General features: G+C 39.5%; 1 protein-coding gene across 2 annotated transcripts in view; it reads right to left on the bottom strand.

Annotated features, from left to right (window-relative positions):
• Positions 1–14,594, bottom strand: part of dym (dymeclin) — a 145,053-nt gene that overhangs the window by 26,950 nt on the left and 103,509 nt on the right. For both annotated transcript variants that reach the window (XM_057818417.1, XM_057818416.1), the window contains exons 15-16: positions 12,133–12,315; positions 3,641–3,754 (exon numbers count right to left, since the gene is read on the bottom strand). In XM_057818417.1, the coding sequence (XP_057674400.1) occupies positions 3,641–3,754; positions 12,133–12,315 (297 nt within the window). The remainder of the gene's footprint in view (positions 1–3,640; positions 3,755–12,132; positions 12,316–14,594) is intronic.

Here is a 14,594-nt window from a genome sequence, read left to right as displayed (position 1 = left end):
AAAATGGCTATAAAAGTCTCAGATTTTACCCTAGATGCACAAAATTTACCAAATGCAGAGATAATCACCTATATTTTCAGGATCAATAGCAATATTTAACATATCATATAAGTTTTTGACCAAAGTAGCAACTTAATTTTTTTTTTTTTTTTACTGCAAGTTTTCAACAGCTGATAAATCACTCAGTTTAACTTCAGAAACTACTTGAGGAAAACATGCAGAATCAATTATAAATAATATGTAAACAGATTATTAATAAATTCTATATACAATCACAACTTATTATAGAATAGAATAGCCCTTTATTATCTACCACTAAATACTGTTAGCGAATGAGGCTAGCGGCCGTCATTTGTAAACAGAGTTTTTTTGGCAAAAATTCTTGTGAATAAATGCTTAAACCCCCAAATTCTTCATGGTATGGACATACAAAGTCGATTCTTGGTTAAAAGCAAAAAAAACGTGCAGTGACGAAGTACAATATTACTATGTTAGCGAATGAGGCTAGCGGCCGCCATATGTAAACAGATTTTCTGGCGATAATTCTTGTGAATAAATGCTTAAATCCCCGAATTCTTCATAGATATGGACGTAAAACAGTCTCGATTCTTGGTTAAAAGCAAAGAAACCGTGCAGTTAGCGTTTATTTTACGTATATTGACGAAGTACAATGCTACTATCTTAGCAAATGAGGCTAGCGGCCTCCTAGCGAAAAATGAGCTTTTCTGGCGAAAACTTGTGAATAAATGCTTAAATCCCCGAATTCTTCATGATATGGACGTAAAAAGTCTCGATTCTTGGTTAAAAGCAACAACAACAAAAACGTGCAGTTAGCATTTATTTTACGGATATTGACGAAGTACAGTATTACTATGTTAGCGAATGAGGCTAGCGGCCGCCATATGTAAACAGATTTTCTGGCGATAATTCTTGTGAATAAATGCTTAAATCCCCGAATTCTTCATAGATATGGACGTAAAACAGTCTCGATTCTTGGTTAAAAGCAAAGAAACCATGCAGTTAGCGTTTATTTTAGCTCATTCTTGGTCTCATCTGACCAAAGCACACGTGTATTTTTGTGTGAGACCAAGATTGAGCTTTTTGGCAACAAACACTCTAAGTGGGTCTGGCGTGCCACGAAAGATGCGCATGCTGAAAAGCACCTCATACCCACTGTGAAGTATGGGGGTGGGTCAGTGATGCTGTGGGGGTGTTTCGCTTCCAAAGGCCCTAGGAACCTTGTTAGGGTGCATGACATCATGAATGCTTTGAAATACCAGGACATTTTAAATCAAAATCTGTTGCCCTCTGCCCAAAAGCTGAAGATGGGTCGTCACTGGGTCTTTAAGCAAGACAATGACCCTAAACATATGGCCAAATCTACACAGAAATGGTTCACCAGACACAAAATCAAGCTCCTCCCATGGCCATCTCAGTCCCCAGACCTTGTTTTGTTGGCAAAAGGGGGTTGTACTAAGGATTAACACCAGGGGTGCTAATAATTGTGACACACATTATTTGATGTCAAATAATTTTTACTTTATGTGGGATTTTTTCCCCACTGAATGTATGCACTTGTATTGAAGGTTGGATTTTTCTCTTTTTTTCCATTAAGGTCCCATATTATTTGAATTTAAAAAAAAAAAATTAGGAGCTAAAAAACATATCTTTTTCAGGGGTGCCAATAATTATGGAGGGCACTTTACACCAAAAATTGAGAACAATATTACAACATGAATAAATCATAAGTACCGTATTGGCCCGAATATAAGACAGCCCTGATTATAAGATGACCCCCTCTTTTTCAAGACTCAAGTTTGAAAAAAGACTTTTTGAACACCAAATTAATTTTTATACAGAAAATAATTACAGTACATCTGAAACAAATGATTACAACAACATATTTGAGAGAAAAAGCATGTTATTTTGCCTCATTCAAATCTTAATATCTGAACATTTAAATATGTAAACTTAAGTGCAATCACATTCGTAAATGAATGGCTTCTGGTTTTTGAAATGTAAATAAACCTATCTATTGTGATAAAACAGCAAAATTGCAATAACTGCATTAACCATCAAAGTGAAGTCTAACTAACTGTATTCTTGAAACAAATCTGAATAAGGAAAAACATTGCAATAAAATAATGCAAAATGGTTCAACTTGAGAGTACCTGAGATCTTTCACGATAGAACATCGCTTCAATGATATCTGGCGCCATCTAGCGCCGTGAATGGGTATAGTGTCTAGAACGCGAATATAAGACGAACCCCTCTTTTTCAGTCTTATTTCAATGCAAAAAAAACACTGTCTTATATTCGGGCCAATACGGTATTTTTGAATTTTTTCAATCACCCTGTATACATACAATGATAAGCATATGCTTCTCCCGTCTGCCCTTGTCTTTCTTCGGTTATTTTGTAATTGTCAATGATACCGATGATGAAGACAAGAAACATTTCATTCATTCATATATATATATATATATATATATATACAGTATATATCTTATAAAGCATTTTTTTCTCATCGGGAGAAAATACTTATAATTTTTAATTGTAAAGTCAATTTAAAAGTAAGTACTTTTGTACTCTTACTTGAGTACACATTTTCTTAGCTACTCATACTTTTATTGAAGTAGTTTTTTAGCTTCAAAAACCACTGGTCATTTGCTACAACTATTTAGAAAGATAAGAAAAATAATTTTGAGTGTACACAGTGTACAAAAACAATACAAAAAGTTGCTATTTTCACCTAGCAACAAGCTTTAGCGAGAGTACTTCTGAACTCAAGTGTTGACCATACACACAACCATACAAGGCTTTGCGAGGGAAAATAATGAACAGATTTATTACAGACCCGGGGCATGACTGTTTTTCAACAAGATCGGGAGAGGAAATATCACTCTTATCACCCCTGGATAATCCGTCAAGAACATTTTCAGCAACCTGGCATGATTGTGCACCCCATATTTAAGTGACGCGGCTCAAAGAAACGTCAGGTTTGTCCAAGTTGCTGAAGGACACATCAGGGTTGTCTCATCGACGACTTGGCCCCAAGTGCGTAGGTGGCGATCGAGAGGGCCGCGTGCCGTCCCTCTCCCGTGTCGCGCTAGCAAGACAAATGCCTCGCGGCCGGTATAAAACACGAAACACATGATGAAACACGCAATTAAGAGCTTCGGTAGAGGTATGGGAGGAAGACTGGATACATATTTCCTGGCTGATTAATGGCGGAGCGTCGGGAGGGGCCGGGGTTCGCAAACCCGGCAGGAGTGGTGGGAGTGTTGGGTAACGAGGCGCTGTGGCAGATTTATATCTGCCCCCCACCTCTCACCCTCCACCCTCGATCGCATGTGCCCATGACAAAGTGCCCCTGGCCCCCATCCCATCTCCTTGAAATGTCATTACATGTTCACATGAGGCAGGCCAGCAGGGATGGAAGGAAGACGGGTGTTATGGCTAATGAGAATGGGGTTTGGCCTTTTGTCACATATCCCAATGGCTCTTTCCATCTTTCCGCCTAGTTCTCCCCTGCCGTAATTCCTTTCCCACTTGTGCACACAGCTTTAGGGCTCCAAGTCACAGCGCCGGTCCCAACGCGTGAATCGTGATTACGCACTGCTCCCAGAGCCTGTCTTACCTTAAGTCTGTCTATGGGCATCGCCTGGGCTCCTTTCATAATCACTTCCTGGACCCTCTCCACCGACAGGTCACTTCCAGCCTGCTCCAGACGCTGGCTGAAGAAGGCAATCACCTAAAAAGGTCACAAAGAGAAAAGAGCTTTGGTGTGTTTCACAAGGTGAAAACAGGAACATGTACTAAATACACAGCATTGCAGTGTTGTTTTCGTCAATGATGACGATAACGAAAATATTTCGTCAACACTTTTTTTCATGACCATGAGGAGACGATAACGAGCAAAAAACCCGTTTTGAGATGAATGCAGTGTTGTTTTCGTCAACGATGACTAAAACAAATATATTTTGTCAACGAACACTTTTCATGACGAAAACATAACGAGGCGAATGCCAGTTTTCATCTGATGAGACGAAAATGCGCCATAGTTTCCATCACATGTTCACAAAGTGTGGTTTTTATGTGTACTTAGCCTGCATCGTAGCAGTGTCTGGTTGTGTCACTCATGTGACGTGCTGCTCCACCTAACTCACCCACTTAGCTCCTCTCCAGTCTCACCCCTTGCTTGTTTTGAGACACAAGATTTGTCTTCTTATCTTGGCAGGAGAGAATAAGCAATGTCGCTTTAGCCTTTAGGTATGTGCTGAGTGATCATCACACACTTAATGTAACTCATAGCGTTAGCATAGCATTTGCATTAGGCTATTGCTAATGGTGAGCATCCTCTTAAACTCTCAATTTTTTTTTTTTTACATGCAGTTCGTAGCATCCAGGTGGGTATATTTAATTAAAAATAATGCAGTTTTCCTACTGAGTGTGTATTATCGCGTGATATATTTGTGGATGCAACAATATGTGCTCATCTGTCAATGTTCATTCGAAACAGTTGGAACTTGAAAATCCTTATTTTTGGAATGAAACTTTTGAAATTTACGGACGAAAATATTGATTAAACGTCGACTAAAACTAGACGAAATTAGTCGGAGATTTCGAAAACAAAAACTACACGAAGACAAACATATTTTGAAATGACCAAAATATGACTAAAACTAAAAAGGATGATCCTCCATAAGACTAACATTAAAAGGGCTGCCAAAAACAACACTGGCCGAAGGCCAGTTTCCGTCTGACGAGACGAGATGAAAATGTGCACAGTGTGGGACATTTTATTAGTAGTTAGCCTGCATCGTAGCCTTGTCTGGTTGTGTCACTCGTGTGACGTTCTACATTCCCCACCCAACTAAACAGTGTCCTTTCCAGTCTCCAGGCTTGAACACATGCTAAGATTTGCTTTCTTATCTTGGCTCGAGAGAATATACAAAAGCGCCTTTAGCCTTTAAAGGTCTGTGCTCTGTGATCAACACTAAATGTAACTCATAGCGTTAGCATAGAACTCGCGTTTGGGTTAGGCTAATGCTAACGGCGAGTGTTCTCTTAAACTGTTTGACTTTTTTTCTTTTTTACAAACAGTTCGTGGCATCCAGGTGGGTATAATTAATTGAAAATAATTACTGTAGTGTTTTCCTGCTGAATGTGTATTATCACCATGTTGTCCTTGTACAGAAGACGCTACAATATGTGCTTCCCTGTCAGTGTTCATTCAAAATAGTTGGGAACTTTATTTATTATTGGAGTGAATTAAAAAAAAAAAAAATAACGGATGAAAACATTTTTAGTAAACGTCGACTAAAACGAGACGGAACTAATCTTGAGTTTTCGTCAACAAAAACTAGACGAAGACAAACACATTTTGAGATGATTAAAATATGACTATGACTTTTAGGATGTATTATTGTCCAAAAGACTAAGACGAAAACTAAAAGGGCTGCTAAAAACAACACCGCAGCATTGTCAAAATGATAGCCCTCGAGACAGCCAGCCAAGCGACTGGCAGAGGTATTTTAACAGTAATATTAGCTGTCCAGGCAGTCCCTGGGTTAAGAACAAGTTCCGTTCCTACGCTGGCGCAGCCGCGTTAACATTAGGCTAATGCTATCGGCGAGCGTCCTCTTAAACTCTCGGACAACTTGTTTTACATACAGCTCGTGATGTCCATAATGTACTGTTTTCTTGCTGAGTGTGTACTATCACCAAGTTGGCATCGTCCTTGTAGACGCTACAATATGTGCTCGTCAGTCAATGTTCATTCAAAATAGTTGAAAACCTTTATTTGTTTTCAGATGTATATTTTTTTTTAATTTTACAGACAAAAACATTTTTAGTAAATACCGACTAAAACCAGACGATATTAGTCTTGAGTTTTCGTCAACAAAATCTAGACAAGACAAACACATTTTGAGAATACTAAAATATACAGTGGGGCAAATAAGTATTTAGTCAACCACTAATTGTGCAAGTTCTCCCACTTGAAAATATTTGAGAGGCCTGAAATTGTCAACATGGGTAAACCTCAACCATGAGAAACAGAATGTGGAAAAAAAAAACATAAAATCACATTATTTGATTTTTAAATAATTTATTTGAAAATCATGGTGGAAAATAAGTATTTGGTCAATACCAAAAGTTCATCTCAATACTTTGTTATGTACCCTTTGTTGGCAATAATGGAGGCCAAACGTTTTCTGTAACTCTTGTCGTTGGGCAACACAGACTTTCAACTCCCTCCGCAGATTTTCTATGGGGTTGAGATCTGGAGACTGGCTAGGCAACTCCAGGACCTTGAAATGCTTGTTACGAAGCCACGCCTTTGTTGCCCTGGGTATGTGTTTGGGATCATTGTCATGCTGAAAGACCCAGCCACGTCTCATCTTCAATGCCCTTGCTGACAGAAGGAGATTTTCACTCAAAATCTCTCGATACATGGCCCCATTCATTCTTTCCTTTACACAGATCGGTCGTCCTGGTCCCTTTGCAGAAAAACAGCCCCAAAGCATGATGTTTCCACACCCATGCTTCACAGTGGGTATGGTGCAATTCAGTATTCTTTTTCCTCCAAACAAGAGAACCTGTGTTTCTTCCAAAAAGTTCTATTTTGGTTTCATCTGACCATAACACATTCTCCCAGTCCTCTTCTGGATCATCCAAATGCTCTCTAGCGAACCGCAGACAGGCCTGGACATGTACTTTCTTCAGAAGGGGGACACGTCTGGCAGTGCAGGATTTGAGTCCCTGGCGTCCCTGTGATATTGACAGTAGCCTTTGTTACTGTGGTCCCAGCTCTCTGTAGGTCATTCACTAGGTCCCCCCGTGTGGTTCTGGGATTTTTGCTCACCGTTCTTGTTATCATTTTGACGCCACGGGGTGAGGAGGGAGTTGAAAGTCCGTGTTGCCCAACGACAGCCCCCAAAAAAATCACTGCTCTAGAGGAGATCTGCATGGAGGAATGGGCCAAAACACCAGCAACAGTGTGTGAAAAGCTTGTGAAGAGTTACAGAAAACGTTTGGCCTCCGTTATTTCCAACAAAAGGTACATAAAAAAGTATTGAGATGAACTTTTGGTATTGACCAAATACTTATTTTCCCCCATGATTTGCAAATAAATTCTTTAAAAATCAAACAATGTGATTTTCGTTTTTTTCCCCCACATTCTGTCTCTCATGGTTGATGTTTACCCATGTTGACAATTACAGGCCTCTCTAATATTTTCAAGTGGGAGAACTCGCACAATTAGTGGTTGACTGAATACTTATTTGCCCCACTGTCACTAACACTAAAAAATTATTATCGTCCAAAAGACGAAGACGCAAATTAAAAGGGCTGACAAAAACAACACTGGCATACAATGAGTATGGTCAAGCCATCAACTTTAAAAAGACCCAAATCCTCTGCCAAACAGCAGTACCCCCAAACATCTTCATTCACAACATCAGACTGGAAAAGACAGCAAAGATATTTTAACACTTAAAACTAGAGATGTCCTGATCGACCGATCGATCGGGTCCGATCACGTCATTTTCAAAGTATCGGAATCGGCAAAAAAATATCGGCAAAGCCTTTTTTTGATATATATATATTTTTTAATTGTATTTAACGATACAGACATATGTTACACTCATCCAGAATCTTTAGTTTAGGCTTAAGGTAGGGTTATCAAATGTATCCCGATAACGGCGGTAACAATTTTTTTAAAAATGTATCACGTTAAAATATTGAATGCAATTAATGCATGCGCTGCACGTTCCACTCACGCATTGTCGCGCTCAATCTGTAATGGCACCGTTTTACCTATATAGAGAGATAAAAGGCAGCGTTTAATGAGTACAGTGAATTTTGGCAGCCTTTGGAGCCTTTTTTTATTTGGCTAAAGCCTTAAATCCCTCTCCCTACGATAAGAAATATCATGGGAAGCAATGTGGGGATACAAGGTAGCAATTGATCTTTTTCTTAACACCTTGCGTTATTTCCCTACGCAGAGAAGATGTATCAATTGGTTGCACTACGCAAAGTCATGGTTCCACTTCCCATCATGCATTTGGGCATGGCTACAGTATAATTTACTGAAAGCTCAACAAATACACTAGATGGCAATATTTAGTCACAGTACACAAAGTCACAAGTCTTTCTATCCGTGGATCCCTCTCACAGAAAGAAGGTTAATAATGTAAATGCCATCTTGAGGATTTATTGTCATAATAAACAAATACAGTACTTATGTACTGTATGTTGAATGTATATATTCGTCCGAGTTTTATTCATTTTTTTCTTAATGCATTGCCAAAATGTATCTGATCGGGGAAAAATTATCGGGAAGTATTGGAATTGAATCGGGAGCAAAAAAAAAGCAATCGGATTGGGACATATCGGGATCGGCAGATACTCAAACTAAAACGATCGGGATCGGATTGGGAGCAAAAAAACATGATCGGAACAACCCTATTTAAAACACTATATCATAGCTCCACGCATCATTTTACCTTTCTGTTTGACCTTCCACTTGCACAACCACGGCCCCTTCACACCCATAAATCGACTTCTTAGAGGCCCCAAGTCCATGTGCGGTCACACCCACCTCAGTTACGCCCCTGGGTCCAATCTAGATTCCGTATTCGCGGACCGTAACAATAAGAACAGAAGTGTCTTAAACCGAGGACTGCTACTTTTCAGCTTTTTTAATGCCGAAATGGTAACCGCTCATTTTCCGAAACCATGCACTTTAAGTTCCATTTACTCCAGAGCGTTGTTAACGGGCAAACAAATGACCAAAACAACACTGTTTTCATTATATAAATGGCTAATGAAATGTGCTAGCACCCATGTGGTGTGTGCTGATGTGTAACTAACACACTGTGCTTGCATAGACTAATGCGAAAAACCAGATAATGAACGCGGCTGGTGCCTTTCACAGGCGCAAAAAGCTCTTTGCTTTTTTTGTTTTGTTTTGTTGTCTTTGAGACACACAGGCACTCGTTTCATGCTTATCTCATTGAAGCTTAATATCAATTGCCAGCTCTCACTTGGTCTAATCCCAGCATGGGCACACTGGGCCTGCAGCAGGAGCACCCCCATATGATGACACCCGGTGCAATATGAAGCTTTCATGATACTTATAGAAGCACACAACAAAGCCGACGTTTCCCTATATATGTATCAGGCTTGCTTGGATGTCAACTGGCTGAGGTTAAATAACACGGCGGCGATAATCACTAATGCAGATGCACCAGGCTGCATAAACATTGGTGCAATAGGTTGTTAACTTGGGGGAAAAAGGCTATATCACAATGTTGTTAACAAGAAATCTGTACTGGCGTCAAAGTCTTAATATATTTTCTCCAGCAAAAGCCCTAAATACATCTACAAGCAGTTTCTTCTCTCGCAACCGAAGCCCACATGAGCATTCTGTGCTACAGTCAAATACTAATCTCTTCATCAAATTTGAAGGTCTCCCATACGGGGTTAATTTAGAGGAGCAATTCCTCAAAACAGCATCTAATATATGCGCGTAGATTTGAAAGCAGAAAGGGGGAAGACTTTGGAGAATCGCCTTGGGGAAGCTGACATAACCCAGGGATTCCAGCAAGCATGCTTTTTCATACTTATGCATAACAGTTGTGCCCATGGTGATGTTTTTGCAGCCATCCCCCAAATGTAGAAACATGCACGCACAACCACGCCAACGGAAGGGTTCTTGTCTTTTTTGGCTTTCTGTTATTGACTAATAAAACAGGGAGTAACATCATTCTCTTGCTTCACGTGCAGTGTTGTTAATCTTACTTTAAAAAAGTAATTAATTACCGTAATTTTCGGTACTACTTTTCTCCTTCATTTTGAATCCTGCGGCTCATAGTCCAGTGCGGCTTATTTGTTGATTTATTTGGGTTAACAGGTAACACTTTATTTGACAGCGGTGTCATAAGACCGTTATAATTATGACATTACACTATGGGCATTACTGAATGCTTATGGCAGATGTCATTAAGTGTCATCCGGCAAATTATGTCACTAACTCCATTTATGTCCAGCTCGGATCATTTACATCCATTCAAAAGTGAGATAATTTGACGGATGACACTAGATGACATCTGTTCATTAATGCTCATGACAGTGTCATGTCATAGTTATGATGGTCTTATGAATGTATGATGGCGCTACTGTCAGATAAAGTGTTACCAAATACCATAACTAGCAATTAATGAAACAACTGGAACAGTAACTGAAGAAATAGTAAGTACAGAACATGAATTTTTACTGTTATTTACAGCTGTATGCATTGCATGCTAAGAGGCATGTTAGACAACAACAGTGTTGACAGCAGGTGGCAGCAGAGGTTGACTGTCTCCCCCAAGGGAGCAGTGATGGCCAAATGAAACTTCTTTAAGCAATGAAAATTTGCAGTCAATTCGTTTAAAGCTTCATGGCGGTTCATATGGTCTTATGACAGTCGTATCATGCCGCTGTCGAACAAAGTGTTACTGGTTAATATCTTTTGGTGTAAATATCCCATAATATAGCGAGTACAGCCGTGGTTATAGTCCAGTGCGGCTTATGGTCCAATGCGGCTTATCTATAAACAAATGTTGTTTTGTTGACAAATTTGGTGGGTGGCGGCTGATTGTCAGGTGCGCCATATAGTGCGAAAATTACGGTACAGTTACAAATTACTTCTCCCAAAAAGTAATTGGGTTAGTAACTCAGTTACCTAAATGTAAGAGTAATTAGTTACTTGGCAAAGTAACTGGTGTTACCTTTCATGTCCCCCCCCCCGCCCTGAAAAAAAACCAAAAACCCAAAAGTAACCTTCGCTATGTTTGGAAGTCATTTAATGTTAGAAATCAACCGTTAAAGTTTTTAAAATTGCTCCCGTTATTGCATTAGTTCCCTTCTGTCTACATTCGACATGTGAAAGTGTTAAAACTGTTTCATCATTTAAAGATAGATTCAACTCAAGATTTTGCCGATTTAAGAGTATTTTAGATGAAGTTACTTAGGTTCGCTAGGAAGGTTTGGTCCCCGGGCCGGACTTTGGACATGTCTGGTTTACAAACTTGTATGGGAAATCAGTTGACCATTTGCGGGGGTTGCTCCCACCTGCTGGTCAGAATAATTCACTGCATCCATTTTTTGTTACAGTAGTTTGGTTCAATCACTTACACATTGCGGTGTCTAGCGTTAGCATTGACAGTCGTGAATGCTTTCTGTTACGTTTCCGCCTCGGAAATACAGTACTGTGCAAAAGTTTTAGGCAGGACACCTGCCTATAACTTTTGCACAGTACTGTATATATATTTTTTTAATTATTACATTTATTAGGATCATGTAAGCTTCCACTTGGGGAAAATATATACATACAGTATATCCTGTATATACATAATATAATAAAAATGCACAGTACTGTATATGTAAGTATTTTCTGTTTACTATAACATATGGATGTGCAATATATGTTTACTTCTGTGGTGAAGGGTCATATATATGGAACTTCATAAGTTGTGTTATAGAAGCCAGCCAATGCTTTCGTAGCTCAAGCTAGTGTGCAATGCTATACATATAATAGTTGTGTATATATGTGTATTTTGCAGTTTGTTGTATATTGAGTATTGAATATGTGTATTTTTCTGTTGTACTTTCACAATATTAAGACGAGTGTCTTCCAATAAAAGCAAGAAAAGACCAAGCCTTGTGGTTTATGGAAGTGCATTCATTCTTAGCAGGCTGTCGGGAGGTGCAGAAGTGAAACGCATGGTTTTGTTCATGTCATTATAAAAAATCTGGTGAGATCAAAGGCAAATCTATGTTGAATCCACCACTAGTTTTTTTTTGTTTTTTTTTAACCTCCAGGTGTTCAAAAACTCAGGTTATACATTTAAAAAATTATATATTTATTATCGGTTATCGGTATCGGCTTTGAGGAGCAGGAAGTTATCGATATCGGTATTGGTTTCAAAAAATGGATATCGTGCACCCCTACAAAAGACTAAAACAAAAATAAAAGGCTGCCAAAAACAACACTGGCTCTTATTTCCCACCTATTATGCCTTGAGACTTCTATTAATTGAAGAAATAAGGCAAACTCGAGACAATTTCAAGCGGGATACTGACCGTGTCCAGGTTCTGCATGATGTCCTGGAAGGACGGATGCATCCTGAACTGCTCAAAGAGCTCCCGCTTATAGAGAAGTGCATACACCAGGTTCGGGTTGTGGTGCAGCGAGTTGCAGAGGCAAGAGTTGATGATCTCCAGCATCATGCGGATCACTTCCTCAATCACATTCAGGTCCTGCGCCTGAGGGGGAAGACAGAGGAGTAGGAGGACATAAAAGGTTAATTGGCTTCCCACAACACTGGTTTCACATATAATGGTGTCTTTAAATGATTTCTTCAAGACAGATTAATGTGTGTACTTTGAGGTCGAAGGGGAAAATACCAAAGGCAAAAACCATTTCATTTGCCAAGCTAATACCAGGTCAAAAGTATTCAATTTGACGTACTATGTAGGAAACATCCCTTGATAGACACCCCAATCAGTCCTAGGTTGTGTCAACCACTTTCGATTAAACAAATGGCTCCTTTAAACAAATTATTCAATTTTCCTAATAGAGAAAAAGGATAGTCAGACATTGTGTGATTAACACATGGACAGCTGAGCCCACTAGAGCACGGATGCTACCCAAACAGCCGAACAATCTTTCAAATTCATTTCAGTGTAGCAGGATTTTGATGCATGTTCTGATTGAATGTGCCAAATGAAAAGTACAATTCCATGATTAGTGTAAGCACCTCAATTTTGTGAGCGCCATGTTTAGACTGATTTTGAACGTATTTACCGTTCAATTGTTTGTATTACTCTAACACACTTAATATAATCAATCAGGGAATAGTATCTTTTCTCATACTTACTGTTTGACTATTTGTATTACTCTAACGTAGCCAATATTAAAATAAATTGCATTTAGATCATAGTTTAAGGCAGTGCTTCTCAATTATTTTCTGTCACGCCCCCCCCAAGGAAGACGTAAATGTTTCGCGCCCCCCCAAACTCTCTGCCGCCACTGTAAATAGTATCATTTGTCTATAAAATTACTATTATAAATATGCATCTGCCTAACATTGTGTCCTTTTTTTCTAATAAAGAAAAAAGTAACATAGATCAACTTATAATAAAGTATAACTTTATTAACATTGTTTTGTTTGTAACAGAAAAGACTTGACGTGCATCAATTTGCCTGAATTAAAAAAAAAAAAAAGTCACATCCAAACTGTAAAAATACACTCAAGGTACATTTTTGACCATTTGATACAGAAAAATGTAATAAAATCAGTAAATAATAACAAATTAAAATTGATTAGAAACATTCACTCATGAGGACACTATGCCAAAAAAATTGACCGACAAAACAAAATTGAATAAAAGAAAAAAAGAGTGTCCTTGGACAGAAGGACAGTTTTTATTTTTGCTGCTCACAGTATTTACCTCCTTTGCAATGGTGTGGAGTTATTTTGCAATGAGCATGCTAACAATGCTCTCTTGTTTACTGATATAACACTGACAAAGCAGGACGATTGTTGGCAATATTCGGCACGTTTTCACTGAAAAACAATCAAGCGGCTTATCAATGAGATTGGGGTCTAATGTCTTTAAGTGGCGTGTTATTTGATTTGGCTTCTGGCTGTCCGCTATAATTATTTTTGGACACAGTAAACAGTGGTCTTTCCTCATCACCCACTGTTTCAAAAGTCAAAGCTAAAAGGCAAACAGCACGAAAAAAAGCGCATTCTCGGCGGCCGAGGTAGAACCGCAGATGAGGGCGGTCGTCGTGATGATCCCAAGCCGAAAATGGCACTTCTCGGGCGGCGACGTGAGAAACGGACAAGACAGTGGGTCGCTGCGTGAGTGAGTCCGGTAGGAAAACAGCTTTCGAAAACGGCGGCGGCACACTGCTCTTCATATCTGTTTTCTGTGTGTGCTGAGTGTGCTCTTCCTTAGTTCAAAAATACTGCGCGCACTCTGAAAATGAGAGCGCCACTGCCACCCACTGAGTGGATGTGCAAGTACACTTTATTCCAGTACGGCAAAAAAAAAAAAAAAAAAAAAAAAAAAAAAAAAAAAAAAAGCATCTTCCCCGAGGTCACATGCGCCCCCCCTGGCATCGCTCTGCGCCACCCCAGGGGGGCACGCCCCACTATTTGAGAAGTACTGGTTTAAGGAAAACAAGCAGAATATATTTGACATAGGGCATAAGAGATACATGACGCCTTCTGACCACGGAAGCCCAACGTGTGCGTCATGCAGCTGACTGAGCAAGATTGACGCTGACTATCAGGTGATAGGCAAAACATCTACAAGCCCACTCTGCAACACCAAATCCCACAATCAGCTCTTCAGGACAGTCCAGAACAAATGGCGTGACGTCCTGTACTACCACAACACCCGATAACAAAAACAACTCTAAGTTTGATAGCTTGGCGCCTCTCAGATGTCAAGGAAGGCCAAACCTCCCACCTCAGCTCCCTCAGTAACCATGATCCAGCAACGAACAGTGATGCATGAACTTGACCGCCCAA

The sequence above is a fragment of the Corythoichthys intestinalis genome, chromosome 17 (genome assembly GCF_030265065.1).
Source record: "Corythoichthys intestinalis isolate RoL2023-P3 chromosome 17, ASM3026506v1, whole genome shotgun sequence".
In the NCBI taxonomy this organism is placed as follows: Eukaryota; Metazoa; Chordata; class Actinopteri; order Syngnathiformes; family Syngnathidae; genus Corythoichthys; species Corythoichthys intestinalis.
This window is presented reverse-complemented; position numbering and strand designations above follow the sequence as displayed.